Source organism: Zalophus californianus, chromosome 1 (assembly GCF_009762305.2).
Source record: "Zalophus californianus isolate mZalCal1 chromosome 1, mZalCal1.pri.v2, whole genome shotgun sequence".
Classification (NCBI taxonomy): Eukaryota; Metazoa; Chordata; class Mammalia; order Carnivora; family Otariidae; genus Zalophus; species Zalophus californianus.
Genome location: NC_045595.1, coordinates 122,641,866 through 122,666,906, shown reverse-complemented (window position 1 = coordinate 122,666,906; position 25,041 = coordinate 122,641,866). Strand labels below are relative to the sequence as shown.

The 25,041-nt window shown below is 40.5% G+C and overlaps 1 protein-coding gene across 3 annotated transcripts in view; it reads right to left on the bottom strand.

Moving 5' to 3' along the window:
* Positions 1-19,388, bottom strand: part of SKIL (SKI like proto-oncogene) — a 30,432-nt gene extending 11,044 nt beyond the window's left edge. Inside the window, exons 1-4 of one of the 3 annotated variants that reach the window (XM_027584034.2) lie at positions 19,128-19,388; positions 17,466-17,524; positions 15,742-16,802; positions 1,174-1,271 (exon numbers count right to left, since the gene is read on the bottom strand). In XM_027584034.2, the coding sequence (XP_027439835.2) occupies positions 1,174-1,271; positions 15,742-16,779 (1,136 nt within the window). In that variant the 5' untranslated portion in view covers positions 16,780-16,802; positions 17,466-17,524; positions 19,128-19,388. Of the gene's footprint in view, positions 1-1,173; positions 1,272-15,741; positions 17,525-19,127 lie in introns of all 3 variants that reach the window. The other 2 variants (XM_027584032.2, XM_027584033.2) reach the window with 2 other exon arrangements.
* Positions 19,389-25,041: the final 5,653 nt, after the last annotated feature.

Here is a 25,041-nt window from a genome sequence, read left to right as displayed (position 1 = left end):
ACTTGGAGAACTATTTTTTTGCCCCACCCCCACCCCACCCCACCTCCACGCCCCCCCACTCCGTGAAAGCAAGGAATCCTCACTCTTTGTTATAGAGGCTGATTCAGTCCCACACCACAAGGCTATGGCCTGATTCACCACAGGCCCAATGAGGAGCTCCCAAGGCCCTTCTTACATAGCACTCTGAATACCGCCCAGCTACTGCTACTGGGCAGTCAGTCCTACTTGTTTCAAACCCCACAGAGCAATTTTCCTAAAATACTTTAGTACTTCCTAATTTGATAAAATTTCAATAGTAAGTTGCACAAAACTAAGATTGAAGGGATTACTACCAATTTTGCTCAAAGCTCACATAAAATTGTTCAGCAAATTATCTGAAAGACCCACGGAACACATCTGAGCTAAACACTGAAGCACCGTATTATTAACTATAATCTGCATAACCTTTAGCCAAAAAATGCAACCATTTAACTGATGTACTACTTCATTCCCTAAACTCTAAATGATCTCCTCTTACATCTTATTTTCTTTATACAATAATCTGTATTGTTCCTCTTTACTAATTACATGAATTCTGAGAATAAAAAGTATTCTGCTAAAAAAACTGACAGGTTTAATAATGCTCAAAGATTTACTTCAAACACAACAGGAATGATGGGAACTGTGCAAATGTAAATAAGACTGAGATTCTTCATCACCATGTTTGAGGGGAATATATATCTACAGCAATAAAAACCTAGGAATCAATAAAAAGTTTATCATCTAAGGTGCATTTTTATTAAAAATAGGAAACTGGATTTTGAAGGACGTGGTTACTATGAAAGCTTCTAAGTTTCAAAAAATTTCTTTGTAAAATACCAAAGTTGCATACCAAACTCTTATTTAAAGAGTTGGTTTACCTCTTACAGGGAAGAAAGGAAATTAAAGGAAAACTTCCAACTTTTAATGAGGGTGAAAAGGAAATGACGAATTCCTAGAAAGAACAAAGAAACACCAAGAAAAGGTTATCTCAAATATTCAACACAATTTACAGTTCATTTCATTAACAAGCCTAAAACTAAATAATGAATTCCCAGGAACTAGAACAGTACCTGACATATAGATGTTGGATGAATAAATGAATGAATGAACAAATGAATGAATGAAGAAACAAATGAGTCAATACCCACTCACCTGGGGTGTAAAAATGAATGTGTCTGAGAAACATGGTCACCTTCCTGCTTTATAACAGGGTACCATGACTGTAATTCCATTCCTGATGGTGTATCTATCTGTAGAAAAATGTAGAAGGGAAAAAGTTCATCGAGGGAAGATGTGATGGTTAATTTTATGTGTCAACTTGGCAGGGCCAGTGTATGCCTCTGAAGAACCCTGACTAATAAGAGTTACATTATTTGAGAGTCCTCTTGTAACAAGGCAGCTTTCCCTTAAAGTACCAAATCTAGTCACTCACAACTATGTAACCTATCCTATCACAGAAACCGTTCAGTATGCATATTAACATGGATTACCAGAAATGATTTCATAAAATTTCATACTAAGTAATCTATTTTTAAAATCCATTTTAAGGGCGCCTGGGTGGTTCAGTCAGTTAAGTGTCTGCTTTCAGATCAGGTCATGATCCCAGGGTCCTGGAGTCGAGCGCCCGCTGCATCTGGCTCCCTGCTCAGTGGGGAGTCTGCTTCTCCCTCTCCCTCTGCCCCTCATCCCGTTTGTGCACTCGCTCTCACTCAGTCTCTCTCCCATAAATAAATAAAATCTTTTTTAAATAAAAAATAAAATCCATTTTAAATAGTACCTTGCAAATATACAACATTGGTAAGTTTGGATTCTTCTTGCTGCTACAATCGGCTAGAATAAACCCCTTCCCTACGGTATTTGTTAGTGGATTAGATAACATTCTATAGTAATAAATACTTTGCCAGGGGAGAGATGTCACTAAGATGGCAACACAGGTTGTTCTTGACTTCACACCCCCTCACAAGAAAAACAACTAACATCTATTCAAGAACAAGACACCACTGAGAGAATCCTTTAACATGGGAGTGTGGAGGTGGTGAGGCTGAAGCACCCCACTGCACCTCAGAGACCAAGACAGACTGCATTACAAGGATGGATGTTAACTGAACCTACTGTGGTAATCACTTCACAATATATGTAAATCAAACTATCATGCTGTATGCCTTACACTTATACAGTGATATATGTCGATTACTTCTCAACAAGACTGGAGCGGAAAAAAGGTGGATAGACAGATGAATAGGTAGATTTATAATAAAAGAAGTATGGTGAAATGTTTAAAAAAAGAAAAGAAAAAACAAAACTTAGAAAGACAAGGGAACCCAGTCAGAGCCTCACAGAGTAACGTGAGTGGAGGAGACAGGACAGAACATCCAGAAAGACCAAGGCAAATCAAGTCTGCAGGTCAGAGGAAGCTGCCCAGAGAGAACGCTACAGATCTGTGGAGGATCCACCTCAAGGATTCAGCACAGTACCTGAGCAGCACATGCTCGTGAGGAAACGCCTCAAAGCTGAGTCATGCTTTTCTGTGGGCAGCTGATATGGTGAGTGATATGAGGGAGGTAGGAGTCCAAAGGAGCAGCCATTTTATCCTAACATGGTAAACTCAAATGGGCATTATTCACTCCACAGCTCTCTGCTAACTTGGCTGAAACACTGATGGGACTGCATTGCACATTTTTACCTTCCCTCTACAGTCTCGCCTCCACTCCCTTCCTTTAACAGGTGATTGATCCTTAACAAACATCTTACACACCAACAAAACAAAACAAAACAAAACAAAACCTTCACCAGGCTAACCTTGAAACTACTTTGCTTGCTAACACTTATCAGTAAACCATATTTCCTCATAAACTATACATGTGAATAAAGGAAAAGAAGGTAACTGGGTACTTAATGAACATTTTTTTTAAGATTTTATTTATACATTTGAGAGAGAGTACAAGCGGGAGAGAGGCAGAGGGAGAGGAAAAGCAGACTCCCTGCTGAGCTGGGAGCCTCACCTGGGGCTCGATCCCAGGAACTGGAGATCATGACCTGAGTTGAAGGCAGACACTCAACCATCTGAGCCACCCAGGCGCCCCTACTTAATGAACATCTATATACCTGATAAGTACTTTATAAACCCTACTTAATTCTAACAAGTACTTCATTAAGTAGGTGTTATGACCTCCATTTTACAGATTAAAAAACTGAGGTTCAGAAACTGAGAAAGAAAAGAATAACCTGTGACCACGAACTTCTCCCTTATTTTCGTTTGTTTTATATGGTCTCCCCACTATCACCAACAACCAGCGCCACTTTGCACACACACATTTCAAATCACAGTAATTACCTTGCTCTTTTGGGAAAAGAGTATCTTACAGAGGGAATAAGACTCACATGGTAGAGGAGGGAGCTGAAAAGAGGTAAGGTTTGGGTGAGCAATAAAGACAGGAGGAGGTTAATGGACAACCCCAGTGGAGTAAGAGAGGATGGAATTGAGATTGAGATAAAGGAAAGATGAGACAAAAATGAGAGCTGGATATTCCTCTGAATGTCTCCACTCTCTTCTGCAACTAGGTAAGGTGTGTGGAAAATGACATCCTCATCCAGTAATTCATAAACACAGCACTCAGGGGACAGCCACTAAATACTAAGAAATTAGGAAAACTATTTTGCCTGATGTCCCAATATTCCAGTTCAGAACCAAGAAACTACATAAAATGGAATAGAAACAGATCTCCAGATGCTAAGCAGTTGTGATTAAAGCAAAATCAATTCGTAAAGTGTCCATGGTTTGATTGGGGGGATCCTGCTAATGGAGGAAAACAATTAGGATGAAGAAACTCAGGAGAAGTCTGATAACCCACGGCCCCAACAAAATGAGTTGAAAATTAAAAGGAAACTGCTTCTGGAGCAAACATTACACAACCTGATCAATCAGGAGAAGATTTAAGACCAATGAAAAGCCAAACATAAAAATATGGTAACTTCTATTGGTGAGAAATCAACATTTTGGTTAAGAATGAACAAGGAATTTGAAAAACTAATGAGATCGCAAGATTAGGGAAAATAATGATATTTTCAAAGGATTTAAGAGTATTCAGTGGGGGCCTCTAGGCTCTATACAATTAAAAAAACAAACTCAAGGTGTGGGGAGGGGGGAGTGGCTCAGTTGGTTAATCGTCTGCCTTGGGCTCAGGTCAGGATCCCAGGGTCTTGGGATCATACCTCCCCCCCAACCCCCACCCCACTGGGCTTTTTGCTCAGTGGGGAGTCCGCTTCTCCCTCCTCTGCCCTTTCCAGAACCCTCCCCCCCAACCCCCTCATCCAACCCACTCATCCAGCCCCCTCCCCCAACCCTGTGCCCATGAGCTCTCTCTCAAATAAATACAATCTTTAAAAAAAAAAACACAATCTAGATCAAATATTCTAAAGAAGTTCAGAATCTGAGGCAAAATCAAATGCTTATTTATAAAATAAACCAATCACTTGTTCCCACAGTTTCTCAACCTATAGCTCAATTCTACAAGTAAATTAGAAAGGGTATTGCTGGCAATGGCAACACTAAATGACAGATGCCAGGTGACAGCTGATAGCCTAAAGAGAGGAGAATGACAAGATGCAAACCCAAAACCTGATTCAAAAAGCAAGACAATCTGAGTGCTTTATCATAGACCAGGGCAAATAATTTAATATATCTCAATTGTCCCCTACCTTCATCACAACACATACAGTAACTGATGTTTAAGAAGTCCTGAGTTAACATGACATGGTTGAATTATATTCTATATTTATGCCAGGTATAAATAGCATACTATATACATATATACCATAACTATATACCTACCACTTAGAAAGATTGAAAACTAAGACATTTTAGAATTCATGAAAAAGGTTAGATTTAAAAAACACTCTGCTGAAAAGAGTAGCTTCATCATCCAGAAAACTCACTTAGGCAGAACATTCTTCACCACAACACTGTATGACAAGAGGTGTTAATAAGCATGGATAAGCTCTCTCTAACAAATCAGTGAAATATAACATCAGCTTGAATTAAATGAGAATTTCTTTTCTAGAAGTCATTTGTTAAACTCATTGTTTAGAAAATAAAGCTCCACTTTAAATGAGTTTTATATCCAACAAATTCTGGATGTACTGCCCAAAATGTCAACTGTTTCCAGATTTTTTAAAATTCAAATTACTAAAATTGACATATATTCAGAAGTTTTTTCTATTATATCTGGAATCTCAAATCTTCAAAATAGCAAGTTCTAAACTTCTTCACCCGAAGATCTTCACTCGAACTGACTCAGTTTAAAGAGAAAAAAAAAGTGACTCAATTTTGATCACATTCATTTCAAAACTCTACAGCTTGATTTGTTTTACTTTTATTCATGATCCAAACTCAGCGTATCTTTATTTCCAGGTCTCTGAACTTCAGATGCCACCGTAAATAATTGCTAGCATGTTAAACACCCATCCCTCTCTAATTTCTGTCCTTTATTTTCTAATATCACACCATCCTACTAACAAAATCACAGTCTAGAGATTTTAAAGAAATCTTCCTTAAAGATCACTTAGTGCAATCTCCTAGCCAATCAATGTCTGAATTCCCCATTCAAAATCCCTAACCAGAGGCTGTCCAGCCTCTGCTTCAACAGAGCAGCTTGAGGTCAAGGACCAACTTCCTTACTTTTGTATTTTCAGTACCCAGCACCTGGCATAAAGTATTCCTAATACTAATAAATACTTGCTGAATGAATTCTGAATGACATCTTAGCTCATTAATTCCCAGAGTGGCCTTTTATCAGGTTACTCTGCTACCCTGAAACTGAGAAGACAGTCTCTTTCACACTCAATATCCTTCTACTCCAGGAAGTACCAAAGAAGCCCAACAGTCTCTGGGGCATATTTTTAGAAATTAGATCTACAAATTAAATAATATAAATGATGGGGAAATGTACAACACTAACCATGATAAAATGATGGGATTTAATTTTATCCAACATGTGGTAAGCCATAAACACATCTATAACAACTTATCCTAACTGTGTGTTAAAAACAATTAAGAACAGCACATATTATACAACAGAACATTCAAAGGCATGCCAGATTTTCTCATTTATTCTGCAACTGTGTCAACATACAAATTAGGTCTTCAAAAAAAGAACAATATAATTAAATGGCACAGCAGTAATGCTACTACTGATCAGGAATAAAAATTAGATACCAAGATATGAGCATCTACTGTCTCTTATCTTACCTTTCAATGTAGGAAAAATTTATTCACTTTGTGTATTTAAAAATTAAAACAGAATACATTACATTACTTGGCAAAGGAGAGAAATAGATCACTTAGTATCTTAAGTTGGAGTCTTAAACATTTTAAAATGCTTTTATTGCCCAACTTCCCCACCATTATCTATCACAAAATGAACAGATGGCATCCTCATCTGAAACACATAGGAAAATTTTCAGACATATTATTTCACTTCAACGGTTCTTTCTCTAAGTCATAAAACAACAAATAATGTCTATGAAAGCAAAATTTAAATAATCCCAAAAAGGTAGAGAAGAATTCATCTTAAATAAATAAAAATTAAGAAATGTTTTGAGTTTCTCTAAATTTCAACTTACTGTGTTATGTACACATGATCCTTTCATAATCAGATTTCCTAATAAAGAACTATTGTATTTTGGTAGTACAATGCTTATTAGTCTTACAATGACAAATAGTTTAGAGAACTTGATTTCATTTACAAAAAAAAACACAATACTTTAGTTGCCACTTTCTAGATACAAAACAATCCCACCCACTCAGCACTATTCATATATAAACATTCCAATTTGTACTGGAATAAATAAATAAATCAAAACCCTTTACAATTCCTAGACTTATCTCCAATAATAAACTTTGCTTTTATGTGGCACTCTAGTTTTTAATTACAATATCAGATTAATATTATCTTTAATGAATGACAAATATTAATGAACTAAAGAAATCAAGGCAATACCTCAAGATATTGGTGGGACTTCCAAAATCTCACCAAAAATCAGAATTAAATTTTTTTAAATATGTGGAAAAAATTTTAAAAACAGAATTTATAAAGAGCTATAAAAGATATAGATTTTTACATTGTGGTGTTCATGAGACAGTAAGCATACAAAGAACTAGCAGATTGGTAAATTTAACAGGTTATCCTAATGATGTGCTTACATAAGAAGTAAAATATAATGCATATTAAATAATCATTACTTTGTACAAGCCCAACATAAATCATTAGCAACCTTACAAAAAACATGACTAAGCAATAGTTCCTTAGATATAAAGTGAATATACCTGTCAGGGTCTTTTTACTGTGTTATTATAATACTAAGACATTCAAGTGGCCAATAAATGATTTCAGAAGGACACAAAGACACCCTACCACACAGCTGCCAACAACTCTTACTGAAAGAAACTGAATCTCTCACTAAAGGATCAAGTTTCCTCTATACTTCAAACATGTTGTGAATGAGTGTTTCAACAAATGAAACAGGAATAGTGTTACAAGGTAGCAAATAGCTACTTAAAGAGATTTTAAGGCTTAGTCTTGTGCCTTGTTTCCTTGTAATTATTAGAATTAATCAACCCAATGAAAACTGAAACAATATAGGCACTAACTGCCCAAACACAGATCTTCAGGAATTAGAGCAATGTCCGCTGCTCCCTGGCACTGAAAGATACCACCTACCTCACAAAGCCAATTTTAAGTTTAACGTGCTTAAAAATGTCCACAGGAAAAGCAAAGGCTCACATTTTTTTTTAAGATTTTATTTATTAACAGACTGAGAGAGAGACAGCGAGAGGGAACACAAGCAGGGAGAGTGGGAGAGGGAGAAGCAGGCTTCCCGCAGAGCAGGGAGCCTGATGTGGGGCTCGATCCCAGGACCCTGGGATCATGACCTGAGCCGAAGGCAGACACTTAATGACTGAGCCACCCAGGCGCCCCAAAGGCTCACATTTTTATAATGTGCAACTATTATCTTAAATCCTTTATGGAAACAAAACCATGCGAAGTCAGTGGTATAGTATCACTCCCTTTACAATGTGAAGGAAAAAGGAGCAAACTGGTAAAAAGTCCTGTTAATAAATTCCTGGTACTTTTAAAAATAATTTTTAAAGTTTATTTATTTATTTATTTAAGTAATCTCTACACCAAATGTGGGGCTGAAACCCACAACCCTGAGATCAAGAGTCACAATGCTCTTCCAACTGAGCCAGTCAGGTGCCCCTAAAAATAAAATTTTTTATACTGGAATTCTACAGTGTCCAATCCATTTAGTATTACAATAACTTAGCAATCTCCATATCACATACATCTTTTCACTAAAATATCTGTATAAATCTAAGGTTTTGCTTTTCTATCCCATTTCAGCATATATGCTTTCTAAAAAATGATGATCTCAGATTATTTTGATTTTCAATTAAAATATATTGACAATATCAAAATGTAGATTAATTTTATTAAGTGCAATGTAGTCTATTTTTTATTTTACTCTATTTCATTTTATTTGAATGCTGGTAACCCACTAAATTGATTTCATAACCCTCGTGGCCCTTCTCAACTGGGGTTCTCAAGAGACAAGCCCAAATGCCCCAAGGCATCCATTGTATGCAACGAATCAACTTCACTCCAAAGCATTTAGAACGGTACTATATACCATCTTTGGAAGAACTGATGAAACCATCACTCAGATCATTTTCTGGAGGGCTTAATTCTCTCCCGGAAGCCCGGATGAAAAAGGCTGCATGAGTGAAAAACTGCAATTTGAAAAACCTTGCTCCAAGTGAACTGCCTTAAAATTGGTTCGAAAATATTATTTCAACAACTGGTCCTGTATTAATAACACCTGTGTACTGGGCAGGTGCTTTTGCAGATTTACAAAGCATTATGTATGTAAAGGAATTATCACTCTATGTTGCAATTATGAATTACGAAATTTTGTTTTCTTCTTTGCACTTGTTTAGGATTTACTACAATGGGCCTATACTGCTTTCATAATCACACCAAAAAAAACTTTTTAATATGGAATAAAAGTCCTAGTGTTACCAAAATGGTCTTTAGTGAGTTTCCTAAATTTTTGTATTCCTTGTCCCCACAACATAAACAAAATATGCACTTTTAGTGCTATTTGAAATCTCAAAATAATTTCAATACCATAAATAAAAACAAAATGCTGCCTTGCTTTGAAACTAAACCGGGTTTTCTCCTCGAAAATCACTGGTAACTTTATAGGGCTAGGAAGACTTTTCATTCAGTTATTCAAACCTTTATTAAACATCTACCACATTCTAGATTCAGAAACCAGAAGATAAATTCCTGCCCTAGGGTGCCTGCATTTAGTCTTTATGTACATATTTCTGTGACGCACTTCTAAATCTAGAAATAGTTGGAGCCACCCTCCACCCTCCACCCCCTATAAAACTGGGCGCCTGAGGCTCAGTTAAGCTTAAACAGGCTCAGGTCATGATCCCCAGGTCATGATCCTGGGGTCCTGGGAGTGAGCCCTGAATTGGGCTCTCTGCTCAGTGGGGAGCCTGCTTCTCCCTCCCCTTCGCCTGCTGCTCCCCCATTTGTGCTCTCTCTCTCTCTGTCAAATAAATAAATAAAATCTTTTTTTAAAAAAGTAATTTTATATTTTTCCTAGTCATTCTTTTTTCTGCCTAGCATGGTGCTGTAATACTTTATTCAGTGATTGAGGCAAACCATACCTTAAGAAAAGGTTTAGAATTTAATTATATATTTTCTTTTTTTGCTTTTTGTAGTCTAATAAAATCCTTAAGTTATTTTATGTATGAACCTTCATTAGACCAAAATTCTGCACGTGGACAAAATACAGGTTCCAGCTGTTACTAAAGCTATTCCCAAACTAGTTCCACCTCTTTACTTGAACAAATTGAGTTCTGGCTCCACGCTTTCCTCTCCCAGAACTCTAAAAGGACTGAAATTAACCCAATTCTTGATTACTTCCTTGTTCTCCCAGTGGCATAAATCATAATGTATGCACAGCTATGAGAACACTACTGGCTGCCTACACATCAATTCAGGTGTACCCTTTTTCTTTTTCCTGGAAGTTTCTTAATTTTTTCCAATTTCTCAGACCAAAAAGAATAAACTTCTAAGTTTTTTTTTCAGAAGCCTTTTTAAAAATGTTAACATTTATAACTTTTATCATTTTTTAGTGGTAAAAACAAATATAGGCTCTGTATTTTCTAAACCATAAGGGGGCACTATTCCCAAAGCCATTCTAAAGATTTTATTGGACCGTCTTTAACATAATTCTTATAATAGACCCGTTTCACACTTTCCTTCTTGCATAACTTTGTTTTAGTAAGTAAATATCCAACTAGTATAATTACTGTGTACAAATAACTAAGAGTGAGATACATATGAACCCAATACTGTTATTTTATTTGTGTTAGAAATATCTTCACAGGGCGCCTGGGTGGCTCAGTTGGTTAAGCGACTGCCTTCGGCTCAGGTCATGATCCTGGAGTCCTGGGATGGAGTCCCGCATCGGGCTTCCTGCTCAGCAGGGAGTCAGCTTCTCCCTCTGACCCTCCCCCCTCTCATGCTCTCTCTCTATCTCATTCTCTCTCTCAAATAAATAAAATCTTAAAAAAAAAAAAAGAAATATCTTCACATAATTCTAAGTTAAGTCAAAAAGATGTTTGGAGAGACGCGCCAAGGTGGCTCAGTCAGTTAAGCGGCTGCCTTCGGCTCGGGTCATGATCTCAGGGTCCTGGGATCAAGCCCCACGTGGGGCTCCCTGCTCAGTGGAGAGTCTGCTTCTCCCTCTCCCTCTGCCTGCCTCTCTGCCTACTTGTGCTCTCTGTCAAATAAATAAATAAAATCTTTAAAAAAAAAAAGATATTTGGAGAAAGGAAAAGTTCCCAAATACATATTAATAAATATTTCAATAATAGTTTGAAGCACCACCCTACATTCCTAGACTTTTCCAAAATGCTTTCACTTCCATTCTCTTACTGGATCAGTTATCTCATTCAACAGTTTATCTGCAAATTATGTGTTTATTTCCAGATCGAACCATCACTTTTCCAAAAAACTCCACATATTCTAAAATATAATGCACTGTTGCTTTTCAAAAATTTATTCAGTTAGTGGGGCGCCCGGGTGGCTCAGTCGTTAAGTGTCTGCCTTTGGCTCAGGTCATGATCCCCGAGTCCTGGGATCGAGCCCCGCATCGGGCTCCCTGCTCAGCGGGAAGCCTGCTTCTCCTCCTACTCCCCCTGCTTGTGTTCCCTCTCTCACTGTCTCTCTGTCAAATAAATAAATAAAATCTTTTTAAAAAAAATTATTCAAGTTAAAAAAAGGAATTCGCTGAGTGCCTCTGACGTGTCAAGCACTAAACTATGTCCTGGGAAAATAGGAAAAAGATAGTCTCTAAATTCAGGAAGTTAGTTATTAATTTTAGAAAGTTAGATAAAAATATTCATACTGGTCCCCCATATGAGCACAAACACTTCATCTGATTCTAACCTTATTTATGCCCACTTAATCAAAATTTATGCTAATCACAAAATGCAGACTATATCACTGATACAGAAATTACCACCAAATCTGCCCCAACTATTACTGGAACACATTTTGTCTCAACACTACTGTTTGTAGTTGCCCATTCTCTCTAGTGTATTTCTTACCTCATTTAGGTTTGGACTAAGAAACGCATTTCCTAAACAGAAGAAAACAGTTTACAAGATGGGAAAATTTTTTTGTACTATTATTATTCCAATGACCTCTGCAGAAATGATGAACTGAAAGGAAAAAGCAAAACTCAAAGTAGTAAAATGTTTAATGGGCTTAAAAAACGATTTAGTTGATATCTTTAGATCATCTATTTGCATCACAGATAATCTGTAGGGTTTTTTTTTCCTAAGCAGAGTAAAAACCGTATTATTTTACTTACTTAAGAGTAGTCCAGTCTAAATGTTAGAAATCTAAATTTTAATAAAAAAAAAAAATCAGGGCATGGGGCACCTGAGTGGCTCAGTCAGTTAAGCAACTGACTCATGGTTTCCTCTCACGTCATGATCTCATGGGTTGTGGGATGGAGCTGGAATCAGGCTCCACACTCAGCAAAAAGTCGGCTTGGGATTCTCTCCTTCTGCCCCTCCCCGCCCCTTGTACACAGGTGCACACGAGCTCATGTGCGCACCACACTCTTTCCCTCTCTAAAATAAATAAATCTTCAAAAAAATATATAAGGGTATACACCATCCTTAACTTAAAGATTGTCAGCCACATTCTTTAACAGTAATGAACCACCTATGACTACAAGTGGACTTTTCTACTATGCTTGAAAATAATCTTAAGTAAATATCACCCTTCAAATTTTATTTACAAATAACCAATTTGTAGGGCATCTGGGTGGCTCAGTCAGCTAAGCATCCCACTCATGATTTCGGCTCAGGCCATGATCTCAGGGTCATGGAATCAAGCCCTGCATCGGGCTCTGGGCATGGCATGGAGTCTGCTTGGCATTCCTCTTGAGATTCCCTCTGTCTCTCTCCCCACTCACAGTGCTCTCTTTCATTCTCTCTCTCTTTTTTAAATGAGCAATTTGCTTAGCAACCTTTTTTCCATAGACAAAAATGTACAAACAACAAAATCAGAATTAGACCAAATAAATAATACCCACTGAAGATGTGGAAAAGAAATATAACATTCTTGCATACATCCACACACTGTAAAATACAATAACCTTATTTCTAACAAAAAGCACAAAAAGCTCTGGTGATATGAAGAAATAAATAGTTTAAGAACACCATTTTGCAAAGCCACCTAGGCAGATCTAAAATCAAATGTTTCTTGTCATGACCTGAGTAAGAAAGAGTTCAAAATATTACCTTTAGTTTCTACACAGAGCCAGTCCCTACTTAGAATACTGACTTTATACCACTTATTTCTTCCATCTAAATATAGCTACTAACTATGCAAATTAAATGTAGCTATTAGTCATGCAAATAGTTTGGTGATTGTTACTAATAAATTTCCATCCTTGGAAATAATTTTTAACAGTTGCTACATTTCAATCAACTGCCTATTGAGTTTCATAATTTTGTTTTTTTAATCTAAAACAATACTTTGACTACATTAACTATATAAACATACTGAATTACATTAGTATTTATACTAAACATAAGGTTCTTTATATGAGAGATTAATATATTTAGCATACTCTTCTATTTAAAAAAAAAAAGAAGAAAGCTTGTCTTGACTTTTTCAAATGAGCTTCCTCTGGGTCTATTTGGTTTGTTTGGCAACCAACTCACTGACTCACAGAAGATAATAATAAATGTTCCCCAGTCAAGGATCTCTCCTAGCCCCCCTCCCAGTTAAATACCTTAGTCTTTAATTCAAATTAATACAGAGGTTATGAACCAATATACTAAGGGAAATTGATAAGAAAAGTTAATGTTTCTCAAAATTCAGTTTCTACTAAGTTTGCTTTAGGAAAAAGCAGTGAAAATTACTAGACTTCAGTCAGAAGAACTGCATTCAACTCCTGATTCTATCACCCAACAGTTATACAACCAGGAACACGTGACACATCTGGGACTTGTTTCTCATATGAGAAACCTTGATCACAGACCTTCAAGCAAGAACTACCTCACCAAAGTTTTAAAGGAGTAAATTTTCAAAATATGAAGTGGCAAGCATAATAAACCACTCAAGTATGTATTACACGTGAACCCAAAAGTCTTCTTTCTTAAAGATTTGATTGCTAGAAATTTTCTTAAATTCCCTTAAATTGCTTAAAATTCACATAAAATTGGAAATAATACCAAAATACACTAAAACACTGAAGTAAATCCTGCAAAAAGATAACACAGCCAAAAGGTGGGAAAAAGAAACTCACACCTTCCTCAAACAAAAAAATGAATTCAAATTAATAATTTCTGAGACAATAAAGGACTACATCCAGATGAAGAATGGTTTCAATTTTACCCAAACCCTAGCACATTCAGTTTCAGTTAAGTAAATTCACCATCTTTTCCTTTTTAGCCTTTATCATGGTTCTCAAATGTTTTTCTCACAAACATAGAGCAGGAATATCAGGCAAAGTACTTCATCCCAAAAATGCTGTCAGAGCAATGAAGATTGGAGCAAGAATATCTGGCAAATAATGTGGTCACCTACGGACATGTAAGAGTAGGGTCCCTAATTAGCTCAGGGCAAGATATCATAAATATCAAAAGGGGCATTCCACATTTTGAGAATATAGATAATTTCCAAGCACAAGCTTCAGCGTGGGACCAATCCAGCTGTAAGCAAGTCCAGCAATTTGAGAACTGGCTTGAGGTCAATCCTGCTTCAAAATCAGTCAATAACTGCACATGAACAATATAAACTTATCTAGGAGCCACTGCCATGGAATTTCCAAGTGCTGGCCCTTTGGAAGCAGCAAGTAGCAAACTATCCTGAATTAGATCTAAAATTACCTTCTTGAGCTTCAGAAGCAAATCACAGTTTTATAACTAAACTGTACCTAAATTTCCCTCAAAACCTTAAAGGAACTATAATAAAGCACACGACACCAAATCTTAGATTCTAGCCCAAGTTCTAAGGTTGCTATGAATAAGCTTCAGTCATTTAATACACCTCATTCATGTCTTCTGTGAAGTAGAAAAGGCAGAGATGATTTCAAGAAATAAAAACTAACAGGGGAAAAATTGGACTCTTAAGATGAAACATGGCCAATCTTTTGTTGTACGAATCAAATAAAATTATACATGTAAAACTGCTCAAGAACAATTTCTGCCACATTTTAAGTGTTAAATAGTGCTAGCTAGTATCTGGTTTTAATCAAGTAGAAAAACACATATAAAAACCAAATCAACAAACTGAATATTCAATAATCCAAATCCTGTTTTATCCAGACATTCAAACTCTTAGAATAAAGATCTTAGTGACCAGATAATGTGGTGGAAACATAATATTTAAGATCTCTCTGCTGACAGGTTTGTATCTTAATATTTAGTCTAAAATAATCTTTTTATTCTAGCTGTCACAATTTTTTAAAGTTATTTTTTCTTTTAAAAAAAGAAAATCACAAATTCTTCAGATAAAGTCACCTTTTCCATTAATTTCCAATACTGATCAAGCCTGAATAGCTAGATATAGAAACAATGTCAGAAATCTGAGATCTACCTTTGAAAAATGCTGTTTGAAGCCCACAGCCAGAATTGTTTTGGCTAGCTATTATACCATTTGCAAATGGAAATAACACCAAAGTGTAAATTATCTTGAGTCCTAGGACAACAACAGATCTAGTCATCAAAAAGCAGGATGTGTGAAAAAGAAAGAGAACATGACTTGAGAAAGAAGCCCCAAATCCTCCACTCCCTGGCTATATAATATTGGGAAAGCCACTTGGTCTCTCTGAGCCTCATTCTCTTTATCTGTAGAATGGGAATAATCCTACTTCTTGCACTAGGTTGTTTGGAAGATCAAATGAGCACACACACAGGAAAGCACTTTATAGCCTAAAATGTATAATACAAATATAACACATTACATAGATCAGTATTTTTTGTTGCTGTTGCATGAGCAGTAACAGTTTCTTAAGTCACAGGTTAAGTAATAGTCTAAATATAGACTTGATTTCAAGGTAAACTACTGCCATTATTCAAAATTACTATTTAAAAAAACAAAACAAAACAAAACTTGCCTTGGATTGAGTTCTCTTTCCATTTCTCATGCTAAATTTCTCCTTCATTTCTTCTAAAATTATCTTCAGTTTCTTTTCTTCAGGTGTCCCTAAGTATTTCTGGTTCACATGAAGATAGCAATGCCATTTGGCTGACTCAAAGCCCCAGTGGCAAGTCCTTTTGTCAGGTGATCTGTGAGAATGCATCACAAACGTCTGGGGTGCAAACATTCCACAGCATTCCAGACACTGAATACATGGAGCATCAGGCTGAACATAAAACTGGGGTGCAAATAGACCCTGACATTTACCCAAGCATTCATGTTCCACTTCAAAGGCACTGCCAGTTTCCTTTAACTGGGCCAATGAGTTTTTAGCAGGAAGTACGCTACCATTTTGAGGAAAAGTGCGTGGCCGCAATAAAGCGTTACATAGTCTTTGTGCATCAGTTAATGTGATCAGCCCACAGGATGGGGCATTGAATGGAAGTATCCCCAGAACCTTTAAGATATGAAGCTGGTCTGAGGTACACCGTGAACAATAGATGTACAATTCGTCACACACTGTATTTATTTGCTGGAGTGAAAATTCTCGGAGAACAGAATTTAAGACTTGGGGCAAACAGAGTCTCTTTTCTCCTCCAACCTGAAAACAAGAAATAGACTCCCCTTCCAACACAGTCTGGGTGAGTTCTGTGGAGCTATCAGAAGGGATGAGCAGTGGGCCAGGAAGAACCTGAGGAGATGGAAGAGGCAGAAATACAGTAGGTGACATGCTTTCTTGGGAATACCGAGCAGAAAATGCCGCTGGTCCACCCAGAGAGCTCTGACTACTTAAATGGAATTGCGCCAAAGTGTGTTTCAAACTGGGATTTAAATGTAAAGGTTCAGGCACAGAGGCACAGGTTCGCTTCACATGTTCCCCATCAGTTTCCATTGGCACTTCATAGTCATCCAAGTGTTCCTTCTTCACTGTTGGCATCTTGTTGATCATCATTTTCCCATTTGCATGAATGTCTGTCATCATTTTTTTCACTGGAGGGCCGCCATCATCTCCCATCCCATTCAGTTTTTTATTTGAGCCTTGAACCAAGGAAAAATTTGTCTGTAGGTTTGCCATGGCTAAAAACTGTTGCGTTAAATAAGTAAGTCTGAAATTTGCATTGTTCTTTAGTCACTCATTCGAAGAGAGAAAACCAATGTATATCAATACTTATGGTAACTTACTCTCATAGAAAATTTAAATTTTCAAAGAGAAATCTCCCTAAATTACTGGATATATTTTGCAACTTTATTTGGTTCTGCTTCTACTCTAATATAATTTCACTGCCAGTGCTATAAACTTTCTTCTTTTGTCTCTAATGATAAAGAATATAATTGTGAGGCACACCTCTGAGGAAGCCTTTTTTCTTAATTCTTCAAATATATGCATTAAAATAAACTTATCAGTTCTCTCAATTCAAGAAGTCCAGAATCAATGCAATGGTTTGGTTTGGTTTTAGCAAAACATGTGAAAAGTTTATGTGGTTACTTGTGTCATAAAACCTAGACACAAACACAAATTAAAATGTCACACCCAAATTTAGTTTTTGGCACCAGGGACACCAAAAAAGGGGGAAAAAAATTATCCTCTCTAAAAATGATGCTCTGTTGGTCTGTGTTGACAAACTGAAGGCTTGTATAAATCCTCACACCAGTAAGAAGAGCTTCTGACTCCACTTGAACTTCTACAATTAAAAATGATACCTAAAGAAAAACTGCCCAGTTATCTTCATGGATTACTGTTCATTCTTCTTTTAATTAATCTGGAAGAGAAAGGGGTGGGAGAGAGTTACATTTGAATTTGCTCCAGAGGCCAAAGGGTCAGTTTGAAACTAGTTTCTTAATCTTATACCAAGTTCACTTTACCAAAGGTGACACTTGAGCAATTTCTTTAAATCTAACACCAGTTAACTAGAAGAACTTCATTTAAACAGGAAAGCAATTTGGCGAATGAGTAAAGGGAGCAATAACATCCCTCAAAAGAGAAAGGGCTACTCCAACCCAGAATAGGAAGAACCTTAAATAGATCATCTCACCCAAAACTCAGTACCAGAGGCTTTCTCAGTTATGCCATTTTAACTACAGTAATCCCTTACTTCATCCCTTAATTTTTAAAAAATATACCAGTTTCATCCAAAAAAAAAAAAAATCAGATAGGAGTTAACATATCTACCATATGTAACTAAGTTACAATTTTAAGTGCATTAATTCACCTAGTCAGTGTATGCTATTTTTTCTGGAATGACTGTAGGCAAAAATTAACTTTCCCTTTAAAAGGTTAGTGAATTTGCTTAATGGAAGCCAAAAGCTATAGACTCCACTCCTGGGAATCTCCATCCTTAACAAGACTAATCCCGGACAAAAAACACAAGGCAGACAGACCTCACAAAGAATGCAAATGGAGGAAGAGGGAAAAAGAAAAGATTCTTCTTCCACTTCCTTCCTTCTTTTCCGAAAAAAATCCAATAAACAGAAATTTCTGCCTCCCAAACTCCCAGCAGTTCCCCCTAAAATATACCCAAAGGGTTACGGACCAAGGCCACTAGCCAATGTTCTGACTTTCGCCCACCACAGGAACACCTAAGCCAACGCAGGCCGAGAAAGAGGGCAGGAGGCATGACCTACAATGGGGAGCCCCCACACCCTGAAATCCTCGGCCCACGCAAATCCACCCACCCATCACAAACCCGAGGGGGAGGGCGAAGTGGTGGACAAGGGACCCGGGACGCCTTAGGCTGTGCAAGCGGGGAGCGGGAAGTGGAGGAAGAGGAGTCCCCCAACCCCCACCCACAGCCTCGGGACAACCCCAAGTGTCCTCCCAACACTGCCCCACTGCGGGGGCCGCGGGGAGGACTGTGGAAATCCCCCGCGTACCCTCTCCCCGGGAAGTTCTCGGGTGTTACCCCAGCACTCCTAAGGCTGCACCTCCCCCGCGTGCCCGGGGCCAGAAGGGAGAAGGGTCTGCCGGCGGGTGCGGCGCCTAGTCGAGATCCCCGCGCCGCTGGGCGCCGACAGACGCCTGGGGCATCCCGGAGGAGTGCAGACAGGCGGCTGGGGGAGGGTGGGGGGAGTGACGGGCGTCCGGATCTCCGGGGTCCCGACGGCTCCGGTCAAGTGCAGCGCCCTTCCCATGTCCGCGCCCACCGCCTAGGGTCAGCGAGGCATGATCCGCCGTGGGACACCCGCCCCGCGCGCCCTGTGGCCCCGACCCCACCCGGGACCCGCGCATCCGGACCCCCGACTCCGGCCTCCGCGCCCGGAGTAGCTCGACGAGCTTTGTTAACTCCCCACTACCCCCAGCACCGCCGTCGGGCTCCCCGAAGGCCGCGTGCCCCCTGCCTCCCGCCGCGCCCGCCGCGTCCTCACCGCGAGCCGGGGCCGCACCTGTGCCAGCCGCCGCCGCTCGCCCGCTCCCTTCGGCTGTGCCGGCGCCGCTCCGAACCCCACACACATCGCTACACACAGCCCTCTGACGTCACCGAGCCCTCGGCCCGCCCACGTCACTGCGGAGACACACGGCTTCCCGCAGACGCCGCCGCCGTCTCCGGCCGCCCGGGGGAGAGCGAGGGCGGCGGGGAGGGGGAGGGGTGGGGAACGGAGCCAGAGGCGGCACCGCGCGCGCGGCCCCGCCGGCGTCGCTGCCGCCGCCGCCTCCCGGCTCCCAGCCCCTCGGGGACGCGCGCGCCGTCTGGCCTATTGTGGCTCCTTAGGGCTCCCCCCCCTCGCCCCGTCGTCTCGCGCGCGCCCCTCCCCCCAAGCGCGCGCCCGGCGCTCCTGGCCTCGCGCGCCGTCTGGGCGGCTGGCGCGCGGCGCTGTCTGCGGTGCACCCGGCGCAGACAGGATGTTCCCTCCCCGCCCCACCCCCCACCGCCTCCCTCCCTCCTTCCTTCCTCGAGTCGCCCAGCCGGCTGTCTGGGGCCGCCACCGCCCCGCCCCCGCCCCACCCGCTGCTCTGTGGTGACGGGCCAGACCCGGGGGCGCCCTGGCCGCTCGGCTGCCGCGCGACGGGGAGAGGGGGCAGGGCGGCCGCGCGGTGCACTGTGCGCGACCCCAGCAGCCGGCAGGGCCCGCCCGGCCGAGCGCCGCCGCCCGAGGTCAGGCACCGGCGACCCTCCCCCCCACAACGCGAGGCCACAGCTGGGCCGCCCCGCCCCGGAGGCAGCCGGGTGGCTGCCGCCCTGCAGCGCCCCCGGTGTGGGCCCTGTTCCCCCGGGCGCGCCGGGGCTGCCTCCCCGCCCCCGCGGGGCCTCCCGCCCGCGGGCCGCCCTGCCAGCTGCCTGCGCTCCGCCCCACCTCGGCGGCCCCCGCCTTGCTCGGGCGGCCTCCGCCCAGACGCCTTCCCCGGACTGACCTCCATCCGCCATCCGGCCAGGCTGGAGGGCTGGCCAAAGTTCCGGCAAAACCGAGAGAAAACATTTTTGTCCCTACTTCTCAGCCTCCCTCCCCCCACCCTCTCTCCCGAATAGGCTTCTCCCTCGGTTCCAAAAGGGAGCTAGAAATTACAGGTTTCTACAGTGTTTACTGAGGGCTTTTTATTATTTGGGTTTTGTTTTAGAGGGGAAAACGAAATGAGATGAGGAAAGGTACGACCTAGGAGCTTTCGGCTTTGACCCTCGGGGCGAGCAGAGTGGTCTTCCCGGTCAGTGTTCCCAGGATCGCCAATTAGCATGTTAAACTCTGCCGAGTTGCTCCGTCATATTTCGAAACACCAAGAAATCCCCTTTTCTCCACCCCACCGCAAGATCAGGAACCGAAATAGTCCACCGAGTTGCACTGCACAGAATTCAGAGGACTCGAGCTTCGTCTCGGGTTTTGTTTTGTTTTTTTCCCCCTTTTCAACCCATTTTTGTCCAATATCTCCTGGTTTGCTTCGAGGTCGCTCCTACGGAGTCCGCATTTGGAGCTAGCCGACTGGGAATAGTCCTGTGCTCACAGATTTTCTTTTTCCCCTCTTTTCCTCCAGGAGGCCTGCCAAAGGCTCACAAACCTCTCATTCGCCCCACTCCCACGTTCCCGTCCTTACGCCCCCGACGTCGTGCTCCCGGGTCGTGCCCTCTCGCCCACCCCCACCCCCCACCTTCCCTTCCTTCTTGCTGCCTCCTTTGCGGAACATGAATAATTCCGCAGCACTTCCCATCTGTTATTGCCATAGAGACAGAAGCTCGGCAAAGATAATGATGTTCTGTGCAGAGCCAGTGGGGGGAGAACAGCATCTGTGAGTCTGGGGGATAGATTTTCTAACCGCGGGAATATTTAGCAGGCCCGGCTGCAGATCCAATGTGGAAGACTGGACAGTTCTGAGACTTGGCGTCCGGGCAACTCTTGGCACCTGGCTGGTGTCTCTCGAGAAGAAATAATTTTGGGGAACGAAAATGACAGATTTTTTAAAAAGTGATTCCAAACTGCAATTAATGATAAGTGTTTAGTACTCATTTTATCAGCCATAAAATTAATTACTTGCTAGTATGTCCAAAGGCCTAAGGACCAAAGTAAACTGGACAGTAAATAGACTTTTGAGAAATCAAACGCATTATCCCCTCTACTGTTCTTTTGATTTGCTTTCCCCGGGACTCTCTTTTTTGAGGGAAGGATCTTTTGTGCCTGTTATTTTATGTACAATGGTTTGAGAAATAGTGACAGGCAAATGTAGCTAGACCAGTCAAGCTTGGAGGGCATTTTTTTCCTCATTATTCATCAAAGTACAAAACGTACCAAATTAAAATTCACTTTGCCCTCGAATTCCCAACGTCTCAGTCTCAAAGGTACAGGTTTGAACACAAGTGAAACTAAGCAGTGTACATTTACATAGGTCTCATGCAGATGGGGAGGCTCTTTCTAAGCCAAATTTTTGCAGGCCTACTTAAAGATTTTCAGGAATTATCAGCAAAATTGATTGTATAATATGAAAAAAAGAACACAGAAGCAAATGATAACGGTTCTTTATCTCAGAATGAAGTGGACACAAAGAATACAATCCGTAGAAAAAATAAGCACTGTTAGGTAATGAATGTTATAATTCCCATACACTGATGGTCTTCATCAGTGTTGAAAAGTCAACTCAAGTATTGGTTAGTAAATAGCTATTAGATAGGTTTCCAATGGCCTCCTACCTCATCTTGTTGGCTGCCAGCAGGAGCTGAGCAAGACCACTGTGAGAGTGTGTGCCTGTGTGCATTTAAGAATTCCAGGGGCGCCTGGGTGGCTCAGTTGTTAAGCGTCTGCCTTCGGCTCAGGTCATGATCCCAGGGTCCTGCAAGAGAGCCCAGCAGCGGGCTTCCTGCTCAGCAGGGAGCCTGCTTCTCCCTCTCCCATTCCCCCTGCTTGTGTTCCTGCTGTCGCTATCTCTCTCTGTGTGTCAAATAAATAAGTAAAATCTTTAAAAAAAAAAAAAAAAAGAAATTCCAAATGATTGGAAGGGAGAGCTTACCCATTGTCTCATCTTCCATTAAGCAGTACAGCTAGAAGATCCAAACTGATACTAGATAGTCTAGAACTTCTTCATTCGTTATGACTCTGTGGTTATAAGAGAAACCAAGAATTCAAAGGTTATAAATTCAAAGACTAGTTCTGACCTGTGACCTGATAAATGATTTGGGGCAAATGCTTTCTTCTTGTCTCCATTTACCCATCTATTGATAATGACCTACCAATATTAATTATGAAGAATACGAAAATGAAAAGGATAGGGTAAAGTGCAAACACTCAATGTAAATTAATTTTATTTTCACGAAGGAGGGGGAAGAAAGGTCAAATAAATGTTAACAGAGCACACCAACACTGGCTTGTGTTTTTGTTTACACCCCTTTGTGCTCTTTTCCAAGGAAGAAAAACCAGTTGTAGCTTGATGTTTCTAGAGCCCCTCTCCTTGATCTTCAACAAAAAAACTTGTTTGACATATTTTCTAGCAGTAAAATCGGATGCTACAAGGTCCTTCAATTTCACAAAAGAATCTCAACTATTTCCTTTTCCACCTCATTGTTTTCTGTAGCTTTTCATTTATTTCTACTTGTCTGAATTATGATGCTGATGCTCTTTAACCTCCTCACAGCACTCTCTTCTTTTTCCCACCTATCACCTCTCCCCCCTTCTGTACCTACACTCCCCCACCCCACCCCCTCCACCCCCCAACCCCAGTGCACTTTAAGCCCCATATTAGTTTAATGCTTCTGTCCCTGCTGGTGCAGAGTTCTTTCACCTCACTGGCCAGTCTTTCTCCTCTTATCTGCCAAATCAATACTATACTTACAAGATCCTAATCCCTATATTCATGCCTTAAATAAGATAAGAACCAGATACTTAAAAACTATTAACCTCCTCTTCCCGAATAGTGTCATGCAGCACTTTGGTTTTTTTGTGTGTGTGTGTTTTTTGTTTTTTTTTTCTTTTCAGGTTTTCACTTGGGCTCTGTGAAACTGGAAGGGAAGTATGAGGAAGAAAGCAAAAAGGAATAGCCAGAGAGGATAAAACAGAGAAAGATCATGTTAGAGGTGTTTGAATTTTCAGTGTATAAATTGCAACTCTAAAATCAACATAACAGACACACGAAGTGTATTTCATTGTCAATTCTAGGAATTTCATGAGCGTTTAGAAAGTGTGGCAAAGTTTGACTTACTGCAAATCCGAGACCTTTTCTCTTTTTCAGGAAAAAAAGTCATAATTAGCCCTATGATATTACCAAACTATGATTTGAAACCTGCGAGGCAAGAGGTGTTGTCTAATTGTGGTGCTAGACTATAAGTAGCTCAAAATGCTTCACATTTTCCTTTGAGATACATACAAGAAATTCCCTTTTGTTAAAAAAGAGAAGTTGAGGCAGAGTTTAGGTTACAAGCCAAACCACTATGCTGATCAGTGGCAGAACAGGGGTTAGTAGGACATGCATTTGACCCACATCACTGGGGTTTCCATTCTTCATTTCCTCACTCTTCTTGGTGCTCAGTCCCATAAGCTGTAAGGACAGATTCAAATTAGCCAAAAAAAAAAAAGCAAATATTGAAATTACAGGTTGGTAGCATTGTACCAAGCTTTGGGGAATATTTATCACAACCCACAGTAATACCCTTACTATGGAGTAATGCTGTCTGATAGTCTACTCTCTATTCTGAATCTTTATATTTCAGTTCACTACTAATGCATGCAACCTACAATTTAGGAAACAATCCATTAAAGAATAATAACCAGTGTTAACATTTATATAGTATTTACTATTGCTAGGCTCTGTTCTAAGCATTTAATGTATAACTCACTTAATCCTCAAAACAACCCAATGAAAGAGTATCTATTATTACCCCATCTTACAGATGAAGAAACTGGCACAGAGTTGTGCTCAAGATCATACACCTAGGAACATCCTCCCCTTCAAATTGTGAAAAATATTATATATGATTTTCAAATCTGAGTTCTATGTAAGATCCGTTTGGATGTAAGAAATAGGATTAAGTTTTATGTTATATGATCTGATGGTCCCAAAGAGTCTATCACCCCCACTGCCCTTCTGACATAGTGTTTGAGATTCCCATGGTATATTATTTTCATTAATATCCAGGTTAAACTGCAAATGTATTACATAGACGGGAATAAACATTATCATTAATCTCTATTATTATATAATAATTAATCTCACAACACTGTCCCAATTTAGGTAATATTACCCCTACTTATCAGATGAGAAAACTGATATTCTGGGTTTATCTGAAATCTTTGCTCTGCTTTGCTGTCTACATCAGATTCATTGGTCACCTAGCAGAATCCTATTATAATGGTACACAAGATAGGGGAACTTTGAGTAGAGGAGGATGTAGAAATAGAAGGTATTCATGTATAGCTCAGGGAGGGAAAGCACAGGTAAAGGACCAAAGCAGGGAGTTCTGGGCCACCAAATGGTAGATTGAGAATTGTAGTGGCTTCCCATAGGGTTGGCTGCCCAGCTCTGTGTCTTTTCCTCGTTCCTGTCCCACTCTGAACCACATGGCCACAACAGCAGGGCTTCTGCAGCTACGGCTGACCCTGACCGCAATCATAGCCAGCTGGACCAGGAATAGACACCTGAGCCAAGTTAAGGCAATGAGCACCATCCCAGAAGTGTTTGGAACGAGGACTAAGAGTCTAGCCTCAGCCTGGCTGGTGTATTGAATGGAGAAAATATAACCTCCAGAACTTTTGGTGGTCATGCTTGCTGTATCGTGGAGTGGAAAAGCAGTGTAAGCCAGTCTGCCGGGAGAAACCAAAATGAGGTAGGTATAAAGAGAAGAGCAGATAGAATGCTAATAAGATTCGAGGT